Source organism: Schistosoma haematobium, chromosome 5 (assembly GCF_000699445.3).
Source record: "Schistosoma haematobium chromosome 5, whole genome shotgun sequence".
Classification (NCBI taxonomy): Eukaryota; Metazoa; Platyhelminthes; class Trematoda; order Strigeidida; family Schistosomatidae; genus Schistosoma; species Schistosoma haematobium.
In genome coordinates, this window is record NC_067200.1 from 15,948,860 (window position 1) to 15,975,726 (window position 26,867).

Sequence of the window (26,867 nt, forward strand, 5' to 3'; positions counted from 1 at the left end):
TGGATGTATCTGCTATTTAATACAACCTTACTTAATGGTTAAAAAAGTACAATATCTTCAGTTCCAAACCCTATTTTTTCAAACCAGTCGATGGAAAAATTCAAAAAAATCTTTTTTATATTTAATAACTCCTTCCCCACAGATCCATCTTCACAAAGAATTTTACATTTCTAAATCCATAATGAAGTCTTTCATAATTCTTTTAGTTACATCTAATTCCTTTTACTATCACGTAATCCTACCATTATTTTGAATGCCATGCTATCAGTCTTATTAGTTTCATTTGACTGTCTTTATATTGTATGCATATTTGGGTAGATGCATATTTATGCCATGTCTTAGAAGCACGACAATACAAAGAAACTACAAATGACGCACATATATAACCAATATTACTGACTTGAGAACTCAAGCACTGATCTAGTTTCCAAGTATAAAAAATACGCGATAATTATCACAACATTGTGATTCATGAATCAAATAACAACTTCCTTGCTCTCGGGTTTAAGTTATCCTTCTGGTACCTTAAGAATGCATTACTGGAAAAAAAAATGATTTACGGTTTAAGCTACAGTGTATTTTCTAAATACGTAAATGTACCATTGAATTACCTTCATAACGCGATGAATATATATTTTTTACAACATAACGTTCAGAACTACGATCTGGAAATACACCAAGTCGCGTGAGTGGAGCAAAAACTTGAGATGATGGTTTAGCATAATCCATTATCATATCACGTTTAAATTTATTTTCTTTAGCAGCTAACCGAAGTTTCAATAATTTGCGTAACTCTGCAGTAGATACAAAGAAGGAAAGACACAAAGGAGAATGAAAATTCTTATTTATCCATAAACCATAACGGTGATCGTCACAAGACGAATAGTGATATACTATAATTTATTACAAACTGACGTCAGTTAACAACCATTAAGAAAGAAGAAGCATTCAACAGTTGCCTGGTCATGGTTTAGGGTCTTTCATTAGTGAGCAACTATAATCCTGCACCAAACTAATATTATCCTAAATCGAAAAATGACTTCAAAAACCATTAGAATTGTTCATTTGATAATCAACTTTTAAACAGATTTTCCATAGCTGCAACCTAACTAATTTGGAAGTGTGGTAATAGCTAAAATATGATATTGGGTAGCGGTCATGACAGATAGAAAACCGTTGAATTCACGAGTCGATCTAAGCTAGACCATCATTGGAAACCTTGAAGCACTGGACGGCCGTTTCGTCCTACTGCGAGACTCCTCAACAGTGCGCACCCATAACCCCGTAGGCTGGTCCGAGTCCCGCATGTACTAATGAAGAGTCTCATACTAGGACGAAACGACCGTCCAGTGCTTCCAGGTTTCTAATAGTGGTCTAGCTTAGTTCGACGCGTGAATTCAACTGTTAAAATACTGCAATCTTCATAAGTAGAAAACTGACTGAAATAAAAAAATGTAAAGCATTTCATTCCTACTCACTGGTTGATGCCTAATAGTCCTTCGTTCGACTTCATGAAGTGCCGTCGGTGCGAACCGTTGACGATTGTTAAACCAGATAGAAGCGTCAGTAAGTTTCTAGTTGAAGCCCATACGTAATGAAAGTTATTATCAGATTAGTAAATTACTTAAAAACTTCTAATTAAGGGGCGTTTTTAAATACAATAACTCTGGTGAGAAAATCAAACCATTTGTATATCTAATTTCTCTCTGGACTCGGAAAAGTATTATGGTAACAAGTTTATTTCTTTATCACTTTTGCGATCATAATTGCCAGTCAAAGCTAGATCTAGGCGTTGTGCAAGCTAGCACTCATCTTGAAGACATAAATTTAGTCGTCATATGGGAATTGATGTTTTATGTAATACTTGAAGAGGCATTATTGACTGTCAAGATTAGATACATTAACACTGAGGTATTCGAGAATCAACTGAACTACAGAACTTAGATTTTCACACTGAACTTTTATTGAGTGTTAATTAATTCCATGTTTTTGATATCACAAACTGACCTAAGTTAGACATTCATTGGAAAACGGTAAACATGGGAAATTTGTTTCTTCCTATCATGGAACCCCTCAGCAGCCCACATTCACGACCTCACTGAGGATCGAACCCAGGACCATCGGCCCCAAGGAAGGCCTTCATCCTCTAGATTAATGAGTTGGATCCAATGATGAACATGTTTAACCTCACTCAATCCGCGACATTTTGCAACCATCTATTATCTCCTGTTGGTAACCGTCATATCATAGTGAAGATTAAATTACGAGTAACTTCTGAGGAATATTAATGGACTAACATTATACATATTCTCATTGTATAACTATTCAGTAACTAGATTATATATATCTCTTTTCCTCTTATTATAAGCTTTATTTTAACTTATAGACTATTATTACACAATTTACTCTTCTTAAATTATACTCAGTTTATTGATTACAGTCACGATCACAGCCACATTTTGGCTTGATCTTGTGCAAATGTTATTTTCTATTTTATAGTACGGTGTGGTCTGGTTGGCTTGTATATAAACCAAGTATGTTTGAAATATATGATACATGTAGTGGAAGCTCCACGTGAAGCCCCTCTGGAACTACTGCCGGTCCCAAGCCGGGATAAAGGAGGAGGGTTAGCGGCCCCATCCCGTAGAAAACTAACTCGCTAAAATAACGCTAACCAGAAAAAATTATTCAAACCAATTAAACTCTGCCCTGGGAGTCAGAAGGTCTTCATTTAGAAGAGTTGGGACGCATCATGGTGAAAGCCGAGTTCCTTCGGAAGTCACGAGGCTGATGCTCTTCTGACAACCAGAGCAACCATTAATTTAGGTACATGAAATGCTCGTACAATGTGGGAGAGCCTTCCAAATTGCTGCAGAAATGAGGAGATACAACCTAGAGGTGCTGGGCATCAGTGAAACATATTTGACGCAAGTTGGACAACAACGACTAGCTTCGGGGGAGCTTCTGTTATACTCCGGCCATGAAGAAGAAAATGCCCCACATACACAAGGAGTTGCATTATTGTTGCCCAAACAAGCACAAAATGCACTTATAGGATGGGAATCTCATGGACCAAGGATCATCAAAGCCTCCTTCAACACAAAGAAATAGGGCATTTCAATGAACGCCATCCAATGCTTTGCGCCTACCAACGAATACAATGAAGATGCTAAAGATCAATTCTACAATAGGCTGCAGTCAATCGTCGAGAAGTGCCCAACAAAAGACCTGAACATTCTGGTGAGAGATTTAAGTGTCAAGGTTGGAATGGACAACACCGGATATGAAGACATCATGGGACGACACGGACTGGGAGAAAGGGACGAAGATGGTGAGAGATTTGCAAGCCTATATGCCTCCAATAAACTGGTCATAGGCGGCACTATATTCCCATATAAACCCATTCACAAAATCACATGGACTTCACCGGATCACACTACGCAAAACCAAATCGACCATATCTTCATCAACAATAAGTTCAGGAGGACAATGGAGGATGTGAGAACTAAGAGAGGAGCTGATATAGCATCAGATCATCACTTGCTGGTCGCCAAGATGAAATTGAAACTCAAGAAGCACCGGACAATGGGGAGGACAACAGCATAAAAGTTTAATACGGCCTTTCTTCGGGATACTGACAAACTCAGTGAATTCAAGATAGCCCTCAGTAATAGGTTCCAGGCCTTTCACGATCTACTCAATGGAGAGGGAACTACTATGAAGAGCAACTGGAGGGGGATCAAAGAGGCAATCACTTCAGCATGTCATGAGGTTCTGGGCTACAAGAAGCACCACCACAAGGAATGGATCACTGTTGATACACTGGATAGGATTCAAGAAAGGAGGAACAAGAAGGCAGCAATCAATAACAGCCGAACAAGATCAGAAAAAGCCAAGGCACAAGCTGAATACACAGAAGTAAACAAGCCAGTGAAAAGGAGCATCAGAACTGACAAACGTAAATATGTGGAGGACTTAGCAATGACGGCGGAAAAAGCTGCAAGAGGAGGAAACATGAGGCAACTGCATGACACAACAAAGAAACTACCTGGAAATTACCGTAAACCAGAACGACCAGTGGAAAGAAAAGAGGGTAAAGTAATCACCAACATCGAAACAGGTGGGTAGAACACTTCAAAGAACTCTTGAATCGACCAGCCCCACTGAACCCACCCAACATCGAAGCAGCACCCACCGACCTCCCAATCAATGTTGGCCCACCAACAATTGATGAGACTAGTATGGCCATCAGACAAATCAAGAGTGGCAAAGCAGCAGGATCAGACAACATTCCAACAGAGGCACTGAAAGCAGACGTAGCGGTAACTGCAAGGATACTCCACTTTATTTTCAGCAAGATTTGGGATGGAGGAAAAGTGCCAACAGACTGGAAAGAAAGACTTCTGAACAAGATACCAAAGGAATGCGATCTCAGCAAGTGTGAGAACTACAGAGGTATCACTCTTCTCTCAATACCAGGAAAAGTCTTCAACAGGGTATTGTTAAACAGAATGAAGGACTCCGTATATGCCTAACTTCGAGACCAACAGGCAGGATTCCGTAGGGATCGATCGTGTACAGATCAAATCGCAACTCTACGGATCATTGTGGAACAATCGATTGGATGGAATTCATCACTCTACATCAACTTCATTGACTACGAGGAAGCATTTGATAACGTGGACAGAACAACACTACGGAAGCATCTTCGATACTACGGCGTGCCTCAGAAGATAGTCACTATCATACGGAATTTCTATGATAGATTAAACTGCAAAATTGTGCATGGAGGACAATTGACAAACTCGTTCGAGGTAAAGACCGGTGTCAGGTAAGGTTGCTTACTCTCACCCTTTCTCTCTCTCCTGGTGATCGACTGGATCATGAAGACGTCAACATCTGAAGAGAAACGCGGGATACAGTGGACATCTAGGGTGCATTTGGACGATCTAGACTTCGCAGATTATCTGGCCCTCCTATCGCAATCGCAACAACAAATGCAGGAGAAAACGACCAGTGTAGCAACAGCCTCAGCAGCAGTAGGTCTCAACATACACAAAGGGAAAAGCAAGATTCTCCGATACAACACAGCATGCACCAATCAGATCACACCTGACGGAGAAGCCTTAGAAGATGTCGAAACCTTTACATATCTGGCCAGTATCATTGATGAACACGGTGGATCTGATGCAGATGTGAAGGCGCGAATCGGCAAACAAGAGCAGCATATTTACAACCGAAGAAAATCTTGAACTCGAAACAATTGTCAACCGACAACAAAGTCAGAATTTTCAATACAAATGTCAAGACGGTTCTACTGTATGGAGCGGAAACTTGGAGAACTACGAAAACCACCATCCAGACGATACAAGTGTTTACTACCGGCTGTCTACGCGTAATACTTCGGATCCGTTGGCCGGACACTATTAACAACAACCTACTATGGGAGAAAACAAACCAGATCCTAGCGGAGGAAGAAATTAGGAAGAAGCGCTGGAAGTGGATAGGACACACATTGAGGAAAGCACCCAACTGCATCATAAGACAAGCCCTCACATGGAATCCTCAAGGCCGAAGGACAAGAGGAAGACCAAAGAACACATTACGCCGGGAAATGGAGACAGACACTAGAAAAATGAACAATAATTGGATGGAACTAGAAAAGCAGGCCCAGGACAGAGTTGGTTGGAGAATGCTGGTCGGCGGCCTATGCTCCATTGGCAGTAACAGGCGTAAGTAAGTAAGTAATAGTGGAAGCTGATACTGGTGTTCTGGATTTAACAGTCAAAGCTAGGCAGGGAAAAGGAACAATAAGGACTCTAGGCTGTTGATATCGTGCACACTATATTATATCAGATGGTTGGAGGCAATCGGCAAAAAATCCTGGACCGATATTTTATGGTGTGTCGTCCAGTGTTGAACCACTTAGACTAATGGCCATATTACCACTTAATCGGTGGAATTACAAAAGTGGCATTGGTAACTACTCAGTGGTCGGTCGATTTATATATTTATAAAATCTCAATGAGTAGAAAATTGAATTTGCAACGTCATACAACCTAGTTTATTTTTCTTATTCAGAGAAATAACAAAAGAACTAAATTTACCTAAGTTTAAATAGTACAAATGGAATAAAGTAGGATATTTTGAGTATAATCAAAATCAGAATAAGTATGATAATGTTAATATTGTGTCGTTTTAGTTAAGGTATTTCTATGTGAGATCGGCCGATATTCAAGCGACTGTGGTTTTTTTCTTTAACCCTAATAATACATTTCCAGGATATGACCATAAGTAATGGAAAATAGTGGGTTTTTTTAATTGGTAGCGAAATGAGTGCTCAATATGTTCAGGTACACACTGTTCTCCACTCATACATATAAAGATTACAGAATTCTGAGGTTGAAACCACGTTGGAACTTAAATCCAAACTAGTGAAAACGTAATTACCTGAGTTCATTGCCAGTGAAAAGATAATCATCCCATAAATTGTTGATTTTTATATCCATCCTAAAACAATCTTAACCGATTGTGTCACTTTTAAAAGGATTAATATTATTGGGCGACATATTTGAGTGAAAAACAGGGAAGTCATGACGATTTGTTCAATAATGAGTGGGGAGATGTGAGCAACAAATTTAAACCAGTCATTTTAATGCTATTCTAAACCAACTGTCTAAAAAACACAACTCATATTGAATGCATGTGACTGCCAGTGTAAATCACCACACTGAGAGAAAAAGTTCTTTGTATTTCTTAGTCTTTTAATTTGAACTTGTGAGCTGGAGTTATGTGGATTAGTATTATTTATTGTGGTTGCCGTTACATCTATTTTCGCTGCCGAAGCTTACAGTAAATACTGTTATTTAACAGACAGAACAATGAAGAAGTATATCAGTTCAAGTTTTTTTTTTAATGCTCGATCCTATACTGACAACAGAAGATCCAATGTGTTCATCACATGACCAAATGGGAGCCTCGGATTCCCACTTTATTAAACCTCTAGTGAGAATGCCAGTAATACATCTGAGTAGTCACAAGTACTTTTTACTATTTAGACTTTTAACTCATGTGTTTATTAGTATGAAAATATAAGAACACAACGAACCACCACTAGCGAGTTTCAATAATTACACAACGAGGGAACTTTTGATGAGAAGCTGAAATTCCTAGTTAATTGACTGTAATTAATAAATGGTAAACAATAAGCTAACAACTCACGAGATGAAATATGCCTTACGACTAAGTCAATGTAAAAAATACAATAAAACAATCATAAAACTGTCTAATAAATAATCGATGGATGTTTAAGCTGGAAACAGTGTGTGTCTCCGCTAAAAAGTGCTGCTTTCCAGCGAGGTGTATATGAAAAACAACAAACTCAAAACAGTTGAAAATATTTACCTATATACAACATAATGAATCCTAGTACTTAATAGTTTAAAAAATTTTAACGTTTAAGTGAGAAAATTCAGAGTTTCAGCAACAGACAAGTACTGTGAAATATGAATGATTTTTTTTATTTAAGTACTCGGTAAATATTTAGCCCTAGAATAAATACATTCACACAAATTGTGCACCATAGATATTGCCATTGAGTAACTAGTATCTAGATTATAAGTCCCAAATAGGGTGAAATGCACATTCTTTATTCCATTGATAGCCACTAACTATATCTGCCTTAGAAACGTTAAAAGTAAAGTTAACAAGCTGACAGTAGAAGAAATTGAGAAACTAGTCACTTTGAAAAGACTCCATCGCGAAAAATTTATAGCCCAATGAGGACAATTTAACTGTAATGATTCGTGAACATACATCAGACACAGTAGAAGATTACATCGAGCATCAATTAAAACTACTTAAGCTAGAGGTGAACAAGGATCATGATAAACCAAATGCGTATCAAACTTTATACGAATTTCAGAAATTTTTTGAGTAAATGACAAGTGATAATAAAACTAATCTTGTCAACTTTATTCATTTCTGCACAAGGAAAGCTAAGGAAGCCATAGAGCAATGTATGTTAGCTAAGGATAAACTGGAAGAAATATTTGAACGCAATTATGTGGTTGTTACATAGGTTCAAGACTTGTATATTTCTAAAAGAACATTATACAGTCCGATCACCAAACCGAGATGTAGTAATTCGCATTTACTTTTAGTGGTATGAGGGGACAAGGTTTTATTATCATCGGTGTGTAACTACCGCACTCCTGATAGGATTAACTATAAAATGTCACAGGTATCTGCCAGAATTTCTAAAGGTATTGTTTTCTCCACTAGGTCCGAAGGTAAGGTCATGGTTTCGAATCCGTCTGGATTCCTGTATGAATACTAATGACAAGTCTCGAACTTGGAGAATGTCCACGGCTCACTGATTGTCGATGGTTTTCCAGTTGGTATTAGATCTAGACGTTAATAACTTTATCATATCACCTTATTTATTCAAAATATATAGAAACATACACAAAACCGCCTAATTTAATAAGATATGAATTCTTCGTTACTAGTAGCACTTTAGTCTCAAATAAATCATTATAATATTACCTCCAATATAACGATATTTTATAGCTCTGCATTTTGTCTCATTCTGTGCACAACTTTCGCTCCATTTCTGATCTAATCGCCTAGATATGACTTCTTGTTTACGTTGTTCACGTCTACGCAAAAGTTGAACGATTACATTTAGTCGAACTTCTTGCATTCTGTACAGGAGAAAAATCAACGAAAGTATGAAAACTCGACTAATCGATAAATAAATGCGTTATCATTGAAGAAAAATTAAGGACAATTCAGTTAAGAAAATGCTTTCAAAAATGTCATTTTCCTTAACTGTGTTGGGGGTTAGGTAATCCTACCCCATTCTCACAATTCCGAAGAAATTTTTATATATGAAAATTGAATTCAGTGGGGATATGGCACGGACAATGAAGAACGGACTGTCCGGTCCCCTGAGAAAGGCCTTTATTCAACAGGGCCTCGGATCTTTTTATCCAGAAAGCAAATCATTCGGGAAAGTGTCAAGTATAAGTGTCTGGTTTGCACTGCCTCAGCTTACTTGATCTTGTGAAGTAGTGCATTGGCCGTTCAAAAGAGTACAATTCCCAAAGTAATATCCAAGCACAACAGTAATCATGTATTTATAGAGGAATTCAAATCAAAAACCAACTTATTCCATAAACAGATAATCAACTGTGATTACGTGCTACCAAAAAACTTCACGCTGAAGATGATTTTCAAAGGAAATTTATACGACGCTGAAGCCAAAGTAATTCCACCGGTAGCACTTCTAACGTTACTGCCGGTCCCAAGCCCAGGTAGAGGAGGAGACAGTCTCAAAATGCTCTGGTACGGTCGAAAATGGGGAGAGTCAGCTCTCCCTCACGAAATGCTCTCACATGGCCACGTGTACACAGCCACTGCCAGGGAAGTCCTACTCGCTGCCTTCCCGCGGACGGGGTGTTGTCTACGAAATTGAGAGGGTGAAAAGCGAATGCCCGGAGCTTTAACTGGGTTAGTGGATAAGGAAGATCCACCTAGCGGAGTTGGAAAACCCTGATTCCAAACCAATGGTGCATATGGGCTCTAGGATCCTGAAAGAAAAAATGGCGAATGAACAAATTATTGGTCACCGGCTACCATGCGACTGCATCTCCTGACGTCACTCCACTGCCTTGTGGATTAGACCTTTAGGTCAAAGGCTCCGGGTGTGGCCCACTAAGAAAACCACCTGTTTCGGTCTGGGCACCCGGACAGTATCCCAACCCCCAAAAAATCGAGCGATTTATGTGGCGAAAACCTATTTGATGCCTCCTTGTACCAATGTTTATCTGTTTAAATAAACAAATAAATAAGAAGAGGAGGTTTGGGCATAAAGTCAGCGATCCCATCCCGTAGAAAACAACCTTAATAAAAAACGCTAAGCAAATTAAACAATCTAAACTCTGTCCTGGAAGTTGAAGGGTCTTTATTCAGAAGAATTATGATGTCTCGTTGTGAAAGCCGAGATTCTTCGGAAGTCACAAAGCCAATGCCCCTTCTAACAACCAAGGGAACAACTAATATAGGTACCGCCATGTTGCAACTCCTCATTCCCGTAGCTATTTGACTGGTCCTCCCGGTCTCCCACATTGTCCCATTAGATCAATGCTGGACAGAAAAGGTTAGATTTGAGAGAAATGCTGCTGTACACAGGTCATGAAAAATAAAGTGCTCCGCACACTCAGGAAGTTGCTCTGATGCTGTCCAAAGAAGCACGTAAAGCATTTGTAGGATAGGAATCTCATGGATCCAGAATCATCAAGGCGTCCCTCAAAACAAAGAAGGAGGGAATCACAATGCATGTTACCTAGTGTTGTGCACCCACCAATGATAGAAACGACAAAGATAACGATCAGTTTTACGAGAGGCTGCAATCGGTCATAGCGAAGTACTCAGGAAAGGAACTGAGCATACCGATAGGAGACCTAAACGCCAAAGTCGAAGTGGACAACATCGAGTATAGTTACATAATGGAACGACATGGACTGGGAGAAAGAGACGAAGACGGTAAGAGATTCGCGAATCTATGTGCATTCAACAATACAACCTTCCCTCGACATACTGAAAAACTCAACGAATTACGAATGGATCTCGGCAACACGTTCGAAGCCTCAAAGAAGAAGAAACTACTATGGAGGACAACTAGAAAGCGATCGAAAAAGCACGAACTTCAACGTGTCAGGAGTTTCTGTTGAATAGTCAATTAAGTGGAACTCGTCACTACACATCAACTTCCTTGACTATGACAAGGCGTTTGACAATATGGGTAGGAGAACATCATAGAACTTTGTTCGACACTATGGTGTAACTGAGATCACCAACGTCATCCGGAATTCACAAGACGGCCCGTACTGCAAAGTCGTACATGGAGGACAGCTGATACACGCATTCCGTGTGAGGACCAGAGTCAGACAAGGCTGCTTACTCTACCCCTTCCTCTTTCTTCTGGTGGTCGACTGGATTATGAAGACCTCCACATCTGAGGGGAAGCACGGAATACAATGGACAGCTCGGAATCAATTAGAAGATTTGGACTTCGCACACGACCTACCCCTTCTATCTCATACACACGAACAAATACAGATGAAGACAACTAGTATGGCTGCAGCCTCTGAATCAGTAGGTCTCAACATACACAAGAGAAGAAGCATGATCCTTAAATGAAACACGGAGAACGCCAACTCAATCACACTTGATGGGAAGCTCTGGAAGAGGTGGAAACTTCACATACCTGGGAAGCTTCATCAGTGAACAAGGAGGATCCGATGAAGACGTAAAGGCAAGGATTGGCAAAGTAACGAACGCATCCCTATAATGGAAGAACATGTGGGACTCAAGACAACTGTCAGCCAATATCAAAATCAGAATCTTCAATACGAACGTCAAGACAGTCCAACTAAACGAAGCTGAAACTTGGAGAACTACTACAGCCATCATCAAGAAAGCACAAGTACTTATAGTCACTTGTCTACGCAAGTTAGTCAATGTCCGTTGGCTGGATACCATCAGCAACGACCTACTGTGGGAAAGAACAAACCAGCTTCCAGTTGAAGAGGAAATCAAGAAAACACACTGAAAGTGGATAGGTCATACATTGTAGAAGTCACCAAACTGGATCGCGAAGCAAGCGCCAACTTGGAATCATGAAGGGAAACGGAAAAGAGGAAGGCCAAAGAAAAGCTGCACGGAAAATTGGAAAGAGACATGAAAAGGATGAATAGCAACTGGAAACAACTAAAAAGTATTGTCCTGGACAGAGTTCAATGAAGAATGTTGTTGGGCGACTTATATTCCTCCTTGAAGTGTAACAACGCAGTTAAAGTATGTATATAAAAATATGCGAAAAGTTAATGTTTTAACGCTAATTCGCACAATGTCCCTTGACGCTTGTTCTTTTCTAGCGCAGAAGTTTAACTCTTTCACGAGATTCAATCATGTAAAGTTAGATCTTTTGGATAATATGATGCAGTTGAGTCGCTGAATCTGTTTACAGAAGTCAAGTTTTAATGTAACTTTTCAAAATATTCAACATCTAGTGTTCCAAGTTTTTTAAGTTCAATTAACTTGTGATAAAACATGTGATTCTAATTTCAATTAACTGTAATTTTGAAAGAATCATTTTCGATATACATTGTAATTATTTTATTTTAAGACTAATTCAACTGTTTATTTGTTGAATTCAGGAAGAATCTGAAAGACAAGAAGTAGCTGTAATTATGTTGCAACAATTAATTCGCGGGCGTGCAATTCAGACTCAAATGTATGAGGGTAAACGAAAACGTAGTGAATTAATTGCTGAGTCAAGGTCAACGCATGCTCTGTTAGAAGATGAACAAGCTCAAAAAAAACGTGAAAAATTAACAATTTTAACAAAACAAGAAGATTTCAGTCATCTTTTGCATCAAGTAAATCATTTTATTTAAATTCATCATCGTTATATTGATGTGATTAGAATGCATTAATCCTTCATAGATGAAGGCCAAAGGAAAGCTGCACGGAGAATTGAAAGGAGACATGAAAAGAATGAATAGCAACTAAAAAGGATTGTTGAAAGCTGGTATCAAATGGAGAATCGTTGGAAAATGCAGAGAACCGAACTACTTTCCTTACTAGTGTAGCGGTAAAAGATTTGGAAAATAAATTGTTCTGTAAGTCTTCGACAATAATGCTGATCCCATTATTTTGACTTGGCACACTTGAATGAAGGCGCTTGCTCACGCATCCGCACCGAATATATTGTGCTGCGCGTCGCTTGCAACAATTAGGTAACTTAGTTCAAGCGCTTCCCGAAGTATCGATAGCCTTTTCAATTATACCTGCGAACCCCTTAGCATTGAGTCCTAGGGCAGAACTAACGCTCTTAGACTGGATCCCAGTGGACAGTTGCTTGCGTGCTGTCCAACTAAACGGAACACTAAGGACTCGGAAAGATAAGGACGCTCGTTGTTGCCTCTCCGTCCTCTCTGTCTACTCTCCCACTGACTCCAGCTCAAATGAGGTGAGAGATGAGTTTTACAGAAAGTTTTCTGACCTTCAAAACGTTAGGTGCCCTGATGTAGTAATGGTGGTTGGTGACTTCAATGTACACTTAGATAAATTAATCGAAAATCAAGGACAGCTGAGTGGATCTTATGGTGTCGTGGCTCAAAGAACAGATAATCGCGATCGTCTAATGCAGCTATGATCAGATAACCGCCTGTTCCTTGCAAATACTAACTTTAAGCATAAGGAAAAACATATTTTGACATGGCGACCCCCGAATTCGTCCCAACGTTGGACCCAAACAGATCACATTGCTGTCGGCCATCGATGGAGAGGCTCAATAGAAGACTGACGCTTGTTGTGGAGCACATGCTTGGATTCACATGATGCTCTAGTGCGAGCGCGTATTTGTCTGCGTCTCACTGGACGTAGGTAAGACGATTCAAAGAAACCTCTTAGGGTTCTACTCAATGATAGCTAAGCTAAGAATATATTTCAGGAACAACTAGAAAACACGGTTAGGCAGCCATGTAAGTGATATCCACCCCGAGGCAGCGTGGAATGATATCCGAAAAGCTGTGGAAACAGCAGTGATATCTGCTAGGACAGTAAACCATAAGGTTAGGGAAAAATACTGGGTCTGAGCAGCATCCACCGCAGTGATAGATGCTCGAAAACTCATCCCATCTGGCTCTAAACATGACAAAGAGCGGAGTCAGCTTAAGCGCAGGCTGATAAGGAGCCTACGCAATGATCGTGAACAGTGGTGGGTAGCGAAAGCAAGAGAGACGGAAAAGGCAGAGGCAATAGGTAATAGCAGACAATTGTTCAGACTTGTTAAGGAAACCGATATTAGGAAACCGACTGTTAGCGAAACTATTTCAGAAAAAGAAGGACATATTGTTCATTCTCAATTTAGGAGATTGGATGGATGGGCAGAACACTTTAGGGATCAGTTCAACTGGCCTTCAACCACACTTCGGTTTCCCACGATCTCCAGTCGACCTGAATGACCAGTTGATGTAAGTCCTCCAACTCTTGACAAGGTCCAAAAGCTATAGGAAATCTGAAGCGTGGGAGAGCAACAGGTTCTGACAGGTTTACTCTTGAGATTTTTAAGGATGGCAGTCCAGTACTAGCAGCGAGATTGACTGAGGTCTTAGGCAGAATCCGGGAACTGGATGTAATCCCATCTGACTGGTCTCAACCACTGATTGTGCCAGTCTATAAGAAAGGGCAAAAGTCCTCTTGTTACAATCACAGAGGAATCAGTTTGACTAATATATTGTCTAAAACATTGGCTTCAATAATGTGTCGACGCCTAACTAAAGCTCTTGAAGAGCAGAACTAGAGAAAACCAGACTGGTTTTCGACCTGGATGTGGCTGTGTGAACCAGATATTCACACTACGTCAGGTCCTAGAACATAGACACACATTCAGACGTCCCACAATAATAGTACTTTTCGACCTTAAGGCGGCATTTGACTCTGTTGATAGTGAGGATATATGGCAGTGTTTGTCAATGAAAGGAGTACCAAGGAAATACATTAACCTTATACAGGCTCTCTCTCTCCCTACACAACTGGTCGAGTCAGAGCTTATGGCGAACTGTCATCAGAATTGATTACCTCGAATGTTCTTCAGGGCTGTCAACTCTCTCCATTTTTGCTTAACTTTGTTGTTGACGTGCTTTTAGAGATAATGCTTTCTTCATCTAAATTTCCAGGAGATAAACTTTTACCGGGCGGTTCACTTGTTGACTTAGAGTATGCCAATGAGAGTTCTATTTGGTGAAGACGCTGACAAAATGCAGTCTTCTGACCACCGTAAGCAACAATGCAAGCATGTTCTGAAGGCGATTCTCCCCTCGAAATGCAACATGTCACTTCAGGGTTGAGTTGCATCGGCACCTGAACTAATGATGGGGAGTGATGGAGTTGAGTGTATCGACCGCTTCACTTATCTTCGGAGTCTCGTCAGCCCTTGTGGTCTAGTGTGTGACGAAACGTCAGCACGGATACAGAAGGCTTGACTGGCTTTCTCCAACTTGCGTCATTTATTGCGTAGGCGAGATATCCGTCTATCAACCAAAGGACGGGTTTACTGCTCAGCAGTTCGTTCCGGCCTACTTTATGGCAGTGAAACATGGCCGGTAAGAGTAGAGGATATTGGTAGGTCACTAGTATTCGATCGTGGATGTCTTCAAAGCATTGCTCATATATCCTGGGACCACCAAGTAAGTAATGTAGTTGTTAGGAAACGGATGCTAGGTAGGGACGGCAAATCAATTGAAGTAGTGAAACTTCATCAGTTGAGATGGCTGAGACATGTGTTACGTATACACAACCACCGACTGCCCGAACGAGCGATGTTTTATGGTGTACGAGTAGGTTGGAAGAAAGCTAGGGGTGGCCAGACCGAAACATGGTACAAATCCATGAGGTCATTGGCAAGTGGACTGAGCAGTGTCTGTAGGTGTAGACTACCTGGTTGGGATCCGCGAGATGATAGCAACCAACGGTCAGAGACCTTGAATGAAATGACTCAAAATCGTTTGCAAAGTTGCAGGTGCATCCACTTTTATGTTCTCGCAAATTCTAATTGTCTGAATTTTTCATCTCCCTTCCTTTTTCTCTTTCCAATTTTTTTCACTGGGTTATACTCATTGAACAACATTTTCAAACCCTAATCTATCCGATTACTGCTTATACTTTTACCACCTCTACCACCATGTGATTTGAATAGACAATTGTACCTCTGTGCTAATGTGGTATGGCAACTTAAATTGACGTATGTACGTACGGAGTTCTATGGCGTTATTGACTGACTGGCTGACCTTGATTTCTGATTTCTAATTTGACTGGATTGGCATACTTCAATTGGGACGGTGTCATGTGTAAAGGCGTTGTCAAACTCTGAATATCTGTGGCATCTTTACTAGTTTGGGAGCGTTCAATAATGAATATCTACAGCCTTAACGGCAACTCAAGCCAAGACCTTTATGCCCCGTACCAAGTACTAAATATGTGACCAGAGTTTCAGCTTCAATCAATTTGAAGAAAGTAAAAACTAATCAGACTCAAGCACCACGTTGGATAAACTGAGATTTAAACCACACCTACGTCTTAGGGCTCTTGATGAGTACAGGACAACGGTATAACAAACTTTTACAAATTTCTAGTTTCATTGTTTCCTTGATTCTACTTATCAGGAACGAAAATTGCTTTTTAAAGTGAATTCCTCGTCCATAAATTACATGACTGGAAAAGCTTAGTAATAATAAATTGACTGACTTACGCTTCAACCTCTCTTTCTCTGAAGTACCATTCACGATTTTCTAAACCTTCCAAAATTTTACGTCGTTTGGCAATTTGTACCAGATTATTTGCAATATCTTTATACGGCGGTAAATTTGCTTCAATTTCTCGTCTTTGTCTTGCACGTTCAATTCTTTCAACATCAAATAATCCGACTGGAAGTCCATATCCATAACTCAACGAAGTTAATTTCAGTGTCTCAAGGTTTTTCCCTGTATTGACAACATACAATGGAGAATATGGGTCAGTTTGCGCCTCTGAATCACGATACATTGTCTGCACATAACGTGATATATAGACAGGTCGTTTCGGCCTTAGATCTATTTGGGTGATATTTTGATTTCCTACTAAAGAGTCCAACGTAATATCCATAATTTTCGGATTTCCTGAAGGCTGATATATGAAAAAATTGCATTGTGATAAATATTACTGAAATCTCATCAAAACAAATAAATAAATCTTAACCACCAATCCTTGAATATTTGCTTTCCCCGTTTGGATGTCATACGAGTACTGTTTTGGGTGTCAGTAAACAGCGAAGCTACATTTATTTGACCAATTATTACACTCGATGTAATACTGACTAGAGTCCGTAACTGCTTAAATGGCTTAGTTAGGGCGCTTAAGTGAAAAAAATTTCCCATTTTGCTGAGAACTATTTACATGTTGCAAAGATGCGTACAACACTTTATTAATAAACTAGTAGAGTGATGCAATGAAACGTTAAACATTTAATATATTTGCGTAGAACTGTAGCCTGTGGACTGGCAATATCGGGAACAATATAAATCGTTGGTTAAATAATTCAAGCACTGTAGATTCATATTTGTTAAAATAGATATATCAGAAGGCGATCAAATCAAGAATAAGAGTTTTAGGCGAGTGGTCAGTGAATTAGAACATTTTCTATGCCAGATTTTGATTTATTCTGCTGTATTGTCGGAATGATCTTACTAAACAATCGATTATGCTGATGAGCCAGCTGAAACAAGTCGTTGAACAATTTGTATTGTAACTTTAACTGGGATAGAGATGCATGTTAAGCAAGGAGTTCAAAAACTGTTGCCTTTTATTTTGTTACAGATTCAGATCACCAGCTGGTTGTGGCCAAGATGAAACTAAAGCTAAAGAAACACTGGACAACCGGAGAAACGGCAGTACAAAGGTTCGATACAGCCTTACTTCGGCATACTAACAAACTCAATGAAGTCAAGATAAATCTCAACAACATATTACAAGCCTTATAGGACCTACTGAAAGAAGAAACTAGTATGGAGGACAACTGGAAAGGGATCAAAGAAGAATTAACTTCAACGTGTTAGGAGGTGCTGGACCACAACAAACATCATCATAAGGAATGGATCTCTATGGAAGCCATGGACAAGATTCAAGAAAGGAAAAACAAAAAGACAGCAGTTAACAACAGCCGAAAAAGAGAAGAAAGTCAAGGCACAAGCTAGATATACAGAAGCAAACAAGCAAGTGAAGAGAAGCATTATAGCCAACAAGCAGAAATATGTTGAAGAGCTAGCAACGACAGCGGAAAAAGCTTCAAGATAAGAAAATATGAGACAGCTATGTGACACAACGAAGAAACTAGCAGGGGAATATAATAAACCAGAGAGACTGGTCAGGGACAAAGAAGGCAAGACAGTCACAGAAACTCAAGAACAGAGGAACAGATGGGTAGGATACTTCGAGGAACTGTTGAATACACCAGCTCCACTGAGTCCACCAAACATCGGGGCAGCACACAAACCTTCTTATAGATGTCACTCCACCAACGATGGGAGAAATCACAACAGCCATCAGACGAAGCAAGAGTGAGAAAGCAGCAGGACCTGACAACATACCAGCTAAAGCAACGAGGTCAAACAAAAAGTAACTGCAAAAATGCTTCACACTCTATTCAGGAAGATTTGGGAGGGGAAACAAATGCCAACAGACTGGAAAGGATACCTCATCAAGATACTAAAGAAAGTAGATTTAAACAAGTGTGAGATATACAGAGGCATCAAACTACTATCGGTACCAGGAAACGTTTTCAACAGATTGTTGCTGAACTAGATGAAAGACTCAGTAGATGCCCATCTTTGTGATCAACAGGCCGGATTCCGTAAGGATCGGTCGTGCACATAACAAATCACGATATTACGGATCATCGCTGGACAATCACTTAAGTGGCATTCGTCACTACACATCAACTTCCTTGACTATGACAAGGCGTTTGACAATATGGGTAGGAGAACATCATAGAACTTTGTTCGACACTATGGTGTAACTGAGATCACCAACGTCATCCGGAATTCACAAGACGGCCCGTACTGCAAAGTCGTACATGGAGGACAGCTGATACACGCATTCCGTGTGAGGACCAGAGTCAGACAAGGCTGCTTACTCTACCCCTTCCTCTTTCTTCTGGTGGTCGACTGGATTATGAAGACCTCCACATCTGAGGGGAAGCACGGAATACAATGGACAGCTCGGAATCAATTAGAAGATTTGGACTTCGCACACGACCTACCCCTTCTATCTCATACACACGAACAAATACAGATGAAGACAATTAGTTGATAGCGTCGGACTTCAAAATGACTTGGAGAAATTATCTGAATGGTCTCAAACTTGACAGTTACCGATAAATACTTCCAAGTGCATTGTGATGCATATTGGCCATCGAGGTACAGATACATACATGATAAATAACATCGAGATACTTGTCCAGACACACAATGATTTAGGAGTCATCGTTAGCCAAGACTTAAAAACTACTACAAACTGCTTTGCGATAGCCACCAAAGGCTTTAGAACCCTATGGTCAATACGTAGGTCTTATAGTCATGTCGACGCTCAAACGTTTTTGACTCGGTATACAGTATTCGTGCGTCCTAAACTTGAGTACTGCATACAAGCGGCTAGCCCCTACTTAAAAAAAACAATAAGCTTTTGTAAAAGATTTAGATAACAGCAACTAAGCCGATTTCCGGAATAGCAAAGCTCCAGTATCATGTTCGACTGGCTAAACTAAACCTATTCCCATTACCGTATCGAAGAACTAGAAATGACTTGATTACGGTTTTCAAATTACTCAGTGATAAGTTTGCATCTGATATGCCTTTATTTTTCATCTTTCAAAACAGAGAATTCACGAGGACACTCCAAAAAGCTCACAAGCCCAGAACAAATTACCTGTCAGCTGACTATCGACTTTCCCATTGAATCATCAACGAGTAGAATTCATTACCTCAACATGCAGTTGAAGCTCCATCTGTCGACTCTTTCAAAAGAAAGTTGATCCAACTGAGACCATGATTTCCAGGACTAGCACAGACCATCTAGCCTCCTACCCTTCCCAAACTGGAACTGCTTTTACTTATTTTAAAACGACCTTGAAAAATCCATCCGCAAACTAGGACTAAATGAGGGTTATAAAGCTATGTGAGGAATTATAATTATGATTCACAGTTGATGGTAGGGTTAGGAATTCGATTTACGGTTTTCACCACGAACTGGCATCATCTGTATTACCGTCATAGTATTATGCCAAATGAGTGGATGAATTTCGTGCTAAAATCCAAGACCTGCTATCCTAAATCTGATTAGTTCGTCCATAAATTATAATCTCGCCGTTGTATCTTTTAAAGACTAAAAATGTTAGTCAACTATGAGGTTACTCAACTCCGCCTGTAGCTCTTATACGGTTACTGCCGGTCCCAAGCCCGGGTAAAGGAGGAGGGTTAGGCATGGGGTTAGCGTCCCCATCCCGTAGAAAACTAACTCGCTAAAAAAACGCTTACCAGAAAAAATAATCCAAACCATTTTAACTCTGCCCTGGGAGTTAGAAGGTCTTCATTTAGAAGAATTATGACGCTTCATGGTGAAAGCCGAGTTCCTTCGGAAGCCACGAGGCCGATGCCCCTTCTAACAACCAGAGCAAAAATTTTTATAGGTACATGGAACGTTCGAACAATGTGGGAAACCGGGAAGACAAGTCAAATAGCAATGGAAATGAGGAGATACAACTTAGCAGTACTGGGAATCAGCGAAACCCACTGGACCCAAGTTGGACAGAAAAGGCTAGCTACGGGAGAGATGCTGCTATAGTCACGAAGAGGACAATGCTCCACACACTCAGAGTCGCTCTTATGCTGTCCAAAGTAGCATGAAATGCACTTGTAGGATGGGAATCTCACGGATCCAGAATCATCAAAGCATCATTCAATACAAAGGAGGGGATCTTAATGAATATTATCCAATGTTATGCACCCACTAATGATAGCAACGACGAAATTAAAGATCAGTTCTACGAGCGGCTACAGTCAATCATTGAGAAATGCCCAAGGAAGGACCTAACTATTCTGATGGGAGATCTAAATGCCAAAGTCGGAATAGACAACACTGGATATGAAAATATTATGGGACGACATGGACTGGGAGAAAGAAACGAAAATGGAGAAAGATTTGTAAATCTATGTGCATTTAACAAATTGGTCATAGGAGGCACAATATTTCCACACAAGCGTATACACAAGGCTACATGGATCTCACCGGACCACACCACAGAGAACCAAATAGATCATATTTGCATCAACAAAAAATTCCGAAGGACAATGGAAGATGTGAGAACCAGGAGAGGTGCTGACGTAGCTTCAGATCACCACCTAGTTGTAGCCAATTTAAAACTGAAGCTAAAAAAGAACTGGACAAGTGGACAAACAGCACTACAAAGGTTCAATACAGCCTTCCTTCGAGATACTAAAAGACTCAACGAATTCAAGATAACTCTCAACAACAAGTTCCAAGCCTTACACGATCTACTGAAGGAAGAAACTACTATGGAGGAAAACTGGAAAGGCATCAAAGAAACATTGACTTCAACGTGTCAAGAGGTCCTGGGCCTAAAGAAACACCATTATAAAGAATGGATCTCTACAGAAACACTGGACAAGATCAAAGAAAGGAAGAACAAGAAGGCAGCAATAAACAACAGCCGAACACGAGCAGAGAAAGTCCAAGCACAAGCTGAATACAAAGAAGCAAACAAACAAGTGAAGAGGAGCATTAGAGCCGACAAGAAGAAATACGTGGAAGAACTAGCAAAGACGGCAGAAAAAGCCGCTAGGGAAGGAAATATGAAACAGCTTCACGATACAACGAGGAAACTAGCAGGGAAATACAGTAAACCAGAGAGGCCGGTCAAAGACAAAGAAGGCAAGCCAATCACTGAAATTCAACAACAGCGTAACAGATGGGAAGAATACTTCGAGGAACTCCTGAATAGGCCGGCTCCAATGAATCAACCGGACATCGAAGCAGCGCACACAGGTCTTCCTATAGATGTCAACCCATCAACGACGGAAGAAATTAGAATGGCCGTCAGACAAATCAAGAACGGGAAAGCAGCAGGACCCGACAACATACCAGCTGAAGTACTGAAATCAGACATCGAAGCAACCACAAGCATGCTTTACCTTCTATTCAAAAAAATTTGGGAGGAGGAACAAGTGCTGATGGACTGGAAAGAAGGACACCTCGTCAAGATTCCAAAGAAAGGAGATCTGAGCAAATGTGAAAACTACAGAGGCATTACACTACTGTCAATACCAGAGAAAGTCTTCAACAGTGTTGCTGAACCGGATGAAGGATGCAGTAGACGCCCAACTTCGAGATCAACAAGCTGGATTCCGTAAGGATCGGTCGTGCACAGACCAAATTGCAACACTACGGATCATCGTCGAACAATCAGTTGAGTGGAACTCATCACTATACATCAACTTCATTGATTATGAAAAGGCATTTGACAGTGTAGATAGGAGGACATTATGGAAACTTCTTCGACACTATGGAGTTCCTGAGATGATTGTCAATATTATCCGGAACTCATACGACGGACTACAGTGCAAAGTAGTGCACGGAGGACAGCTGACAGATGCATTCCAAGTAAGGACCGGAGTCAGACAAGGCTGTTAACTCTCTCCCTTCCTCTTTCTTCTGGTGGTCGACTGGATTATGAGGACCTCGACATCTGAAGGAAAACACGGAATACAATGGACAGCTCAGAACCAATTAGACGATTTGGACTTCGCAGATGACCTAGCTCTCCTATCTCATACACACGAACAGATGCAGACAAAGACAGCCAGTGTGGCAGCAGTCTCTGCATCAGTAGGCCTCAGCATACACAAAGGGAAAACCAAGGTCCTCAAATTCAAACGGAAAACAGCAATCCAATCACTCTTGATGGTGAAATTCTGGAAGACGTAGAGTCCTTCACATACCTAGGAAGCATCATCGATCAACAAGGAGGTTCAGATGCAGACGTAAAGGCGAGGATCGGCAAAGCAAGGGTCGCATTCCTACAATTGAAGAACATATGGAACTCAAAACAACTTTCAACCAATATCAAAGTGAGAATCTTCAATACGAATGTCAAGGCAGTTCTACTGTATGGAGCTGAAACTTGGAGAACTACAACAACCACAATCAAGAAAGTACAAGTATTTATAAATAGCTGTCTACGCAAGATACTCAACATCCATTGGCCGGATACCATCAGCAATAGCCTTGTGTGGGAGAGAACAAACCAACTTCCAGCTGAAGAAGAAATTAGGAAAAGACGATGGAAATGGATAGGACATACATTACGCAAATCGTCAAACTGCATCACGAGGCAAGCCCTAACTTGGAATCCTGAAGGGAAGCGAAAAAGAGGAAGGCCAAAGAACACATTGCGTCGGATAATAGAAGCAGATATGAAAACGATGAATTACAACTGGACGGAGCTAGAAAGGATTGCCCAGGACAGGGTTGGATGGAGAATGCTGGTGAGCGGCCTATGCTCCTTCACGAGGAGTAACAGGCGTAAGTAAGTATGAGGTTACTCAGCTTTTTCAAAGAGCTGTCTTACTCATTTGTTTATTGCTATTTCCATGACGTGGTATGGCGTTGTTTGGTGTACTACATGTATAGCCATCTAAATTTTCGATCGAATCCTAAGGTAACACGTATGACTGCTCATCTGACTTGTTCTTGTTTTAATGCAGTTTGTGAAATTACAGCTCATCTATCAAACGACATTAGATAAAAAATCGCATCATGTATGTGTATTGACAATTATATAAGCAATCGATAAACGTAATCGTACTTAACTCACATATGGACAAAGAGATAAGGTATGATGGGTGAAATATTTCGACCGATCCATACCCTCAAATACATGACCAATCATTAGATCTTTGTTTTTTTTAAGCTTACTCCTTTGAGAATTAAAGGATTCAAATTCTTACATTTGGATTAACTTTTTGCAAACATCTACAGGGTGAAAATACCTAGACATGAACATAGGTACGGGATCACTTGGATTTAGACGCCATATATAAGGACGATATATGGGTACTTCACTGAACAAATTCTGAAAGGAGAACAATTTTTGCATTTTCGACACATCTAAATGATCTTTAGTTGCAACCCGTTCATGGTCAGCTGCACTTGAAAGACTGTATAAGGGATCTACGAAAGAATACCAAATAAATGCTTCATTAGTTACCGTAAAGATAGTCATGTTTCCTTTCTTTAATAGTCATTCGCTCATTAGGAAGCAACATCTTTCATATGACTGGGATAACCGCGCTTATGATCATGTTGATATGGTTACTACATAGTTAAACGAATACCGTATTTCAGACTCACTCGTGTTACTGTTGGTTTCAAAACCTCGTCAACTTGTAAAACTTGTGCCCACAGGAATTAAGTCGAATATATATTAAGACAACAATCCTAATATCTTTTCTAACTAATTTGTGAAAACAAATTGTTTTCTTGACTCTGAATTCTTGATTTTACAATACGATTTCAGGTCTTCGGGACTATCCAATGTGAACAGTCAAGGTAGCTTTTTGCGCTTAACCTGATGGATGTGCTAAGTTGAAGGTTAATTCTTTTTGTGTATAAATAAGTGTCTCCTTTAAAGCAATCTACCTAATGGTTGTGGTCATGTCAGCTGTGAGATGATTCCGGATATAACTAAACCCTGGTTAAAAAAATCGCAATATTATCCGTGTTTTGGCCGCCAGATATGTTATCCATCATGGATTACCTCCTGATCTACCTTGATGAGACTTGTGTATGTTGCTTTTATTCGGAAGGCAAGTTTGCATAACCCAATCATCATGTTAGTTCGCGTATTCCTTCAGTTTAGCAAGGAGAAAACTGAGTAGCAGTGTTGACCTTTGTCAAAATTGACTATAAATCTTATGTCTAACATTGTGACGTGCCCTTGTACATGTTGCAATAGGTTTTTATTCTTTGTATGAAGCGGAGGTGCAACAATGTTGGGCGTTTCTGGATGCAAGCAAGTGTATGTTCTGAAAATTGTCAAAAATAGCTAAGAATTAAAAAATATCGTGTCTGGAAACAAACGGTGTACCGTAACCTTTATCTCCATCCCTCTAGTAGAATTGCGCTCTGTGAGAACAACTACGAGCGGATTTTCTCACACGGTATACATTTTGTATTCGTCGGGTCCAAATGTCATTAATTATATATTTTAAGTAGTTTAATTTTAATTCACAGTTCACCGCACAATCCCCTATTCTTTTTAATATTTCCTCGGTTTTCAATAAGTCCCCTGCAGTTCTTATGGGTTTCTGTTTCTTCTCGTCATCTGTGTAGATAACTGTTGCTAAGCTTATTTTGTCTTAAAGATCAATAATGGAGACCAGGAAAAGAATTCAATCGAGGAAGATCCCCAGTGAGTCTTTTGATCCCGAGAACCATCAAACTATGTGCACTTAAGTTACATTGGTGCAAAGCGTCTTATTCCCGTGAGAATTTCGGAGACATTCGTTGCCATCCACTTCTGTTGTTTTGGTAAGGTCGTTTTATACATTGGAAGTCATGGTTGTCTAGTATATATATGAGCAGGAAGGGTGACATCTTGTTTGTTTCTTATATGAAGGCACGATGTGCCAGCAAAATCAATTGTAACTCTTCCTCACAATTTCCTCCTTTAGACGTCAGCCGTTCCTTTAACGTCCGGTTGTTCCTTTCTGTAAGCCCGTTCGTCTGGGGGTGATACGGTGTACTTTGTATCCTCTTGATGCCAAACTGCTTTAGACAGGCTCTAAACTCGTCACTTTCAAAACAGGGACCCTAGTCAGCTAATATCATCTGTATTCCGTGACACGCTACAGTATGCCGGATTACTACTTCGGTCACTGTTTTTACCCGATGGTCTGCAATGATTACAGCGTCTACCCAACGTGTAGCATGTTCCGTCATCACTAGCAGGTACTGGTTACCGCTCGCCGTCTGTGGAAGCGATCACATCACATCCACCGACCAAAGATAACCGACTACGGTTACCGGTACTGACTGTAATGGCGGTTGTGTGTATCGATTTATTTTTATTAGTTGACACTGCTGTCAAGTTAACACGTATTGGACCACATCGTCTCTCATTCCTGGCCAGTATGCACTTTGTCATAGTAAGTCAGTCGTTCTTCAGATATCTGTGTGCGCTGTCTGGTGACATTCATGTATCATCTTACGCTGCCAGTCCTTCAGGATCACAGCCACCCAATTTTCGTCATCGTCCTGCCAGATCAGGGCTCCTTATGCGTTCATTCCAATTACCTCTCGAAGTTTAGGGTCAGCTTCCTGCTGCCGGACAATTTCTAGTGGGTCTCCCTCTATACTATTCACTGCATATTCTGCCGGTGGAAGCTCGGCTTCCGTGCCTGGTCTTGGAAAGTAGTCCACTATTACGTTTTCCTTTCCTGGATCATGACCGATACTGAAATCGTACTCCTGCAGACGTGTCATCCATCGCGCAAACTTCCCATGGTGTCTCTTGCTGTTTTCAGCTACTGCAGGGGTATGTGGTCAGTCTCGATATGGAAACGTTTAAATAAAAGCTACGGTCTCCATTTTTCTAGTGCCTACACAGTTGTTAAACGCTCCTTTTCAATCGGTGAACGCTTCTGTTCAGCGGATGTGAGAACGCGACTCCACCATTCTACCACTTTGACAGACTGACTCAAGACGGCACCTGTACCATGATCACTTGTATCTGTAAATGGATTCCCGGGTCTAGGCAGTTTGAGCGTCCTTTAGCGGTCGTCTAGCATGTTTTCGATTTGGTTGAAGGTTTTTGAGAAATATCAGTCCACGTAAACTTAATGTTGCTCAACAACTTATATGGAAGTGCTGCTATTTCGTTGAAGTTCTTGACGAACTGACTGTAGAACGCCTCCCTTCCCTGGAATTGCCTCAACTTTCTCGAATTAGGTATTGCAATGGTCTTTATGGTTGAAATTTTCTCCTCCAGTCGTTTTATTTTTTCATTTTCCACTTTATGCCCCAATAACGTGACGGTATTTTTCACTATCTGGGATTGTCTCTAATAATTCGAAGTCAAAATTCTTTAATTTGCCCTAAGACTGCTTCCACATGCTTCACGCGATCTGTTTCTGTATGGTTGTACATACTACATCTTCATCATACATCTCTACTTTATCTAGATCCCT

The 26,867-nt window shown here is 40.4% G+C and overlaps 1 protein-coding gene across 2 annotated transcripts in view; it reads right to left on the reverse strand.

Moving 5' to 3' along the window:
• Nucleotides 1-24,196, reverse strand: part of MAATS1_1 (Cilia- and flagella-associated protein 91) — a 47,723-nt gene extending 23,527 nt beyond the window's left edge. Inside the window, exons 1-6 of one of the 2 annotated variants that reach the window (XM_051217580.1) lie at nt 24,031-24,196; nt 23,888-23,994; nt 23,495-23,850; nt 16,322-16,734; nt 8,548-8,705; nt 612-794 (exon numbers count right to left, since the gene is read on the reverse strand). In XM_051217580.1, coding sequence (XP_051064995.1) covers nt 612-794; nt 8,548-8,705; nt 16,322-16,734; nt 23,495-23,569 — 829 coding nt within the window. In that variant the 5' untranslated portion in view covers nt 23,570-23,850; nt 23,888-23,994; nt 24,031-24,196. Of the gene's footprint in view, nt 1-611; nt 795-8,547; nt 8,706-16,321; nt 16,735-23,494; nt 23,851-23,887; nt 23,995-24,030 lie in introns of those variants that run through there. The other variant, XM_051217579.1, reaches the window with a different exon arrangement.
• Nucleotides 24,197-26,867: the final 2,671 nt, after the last annotated feature.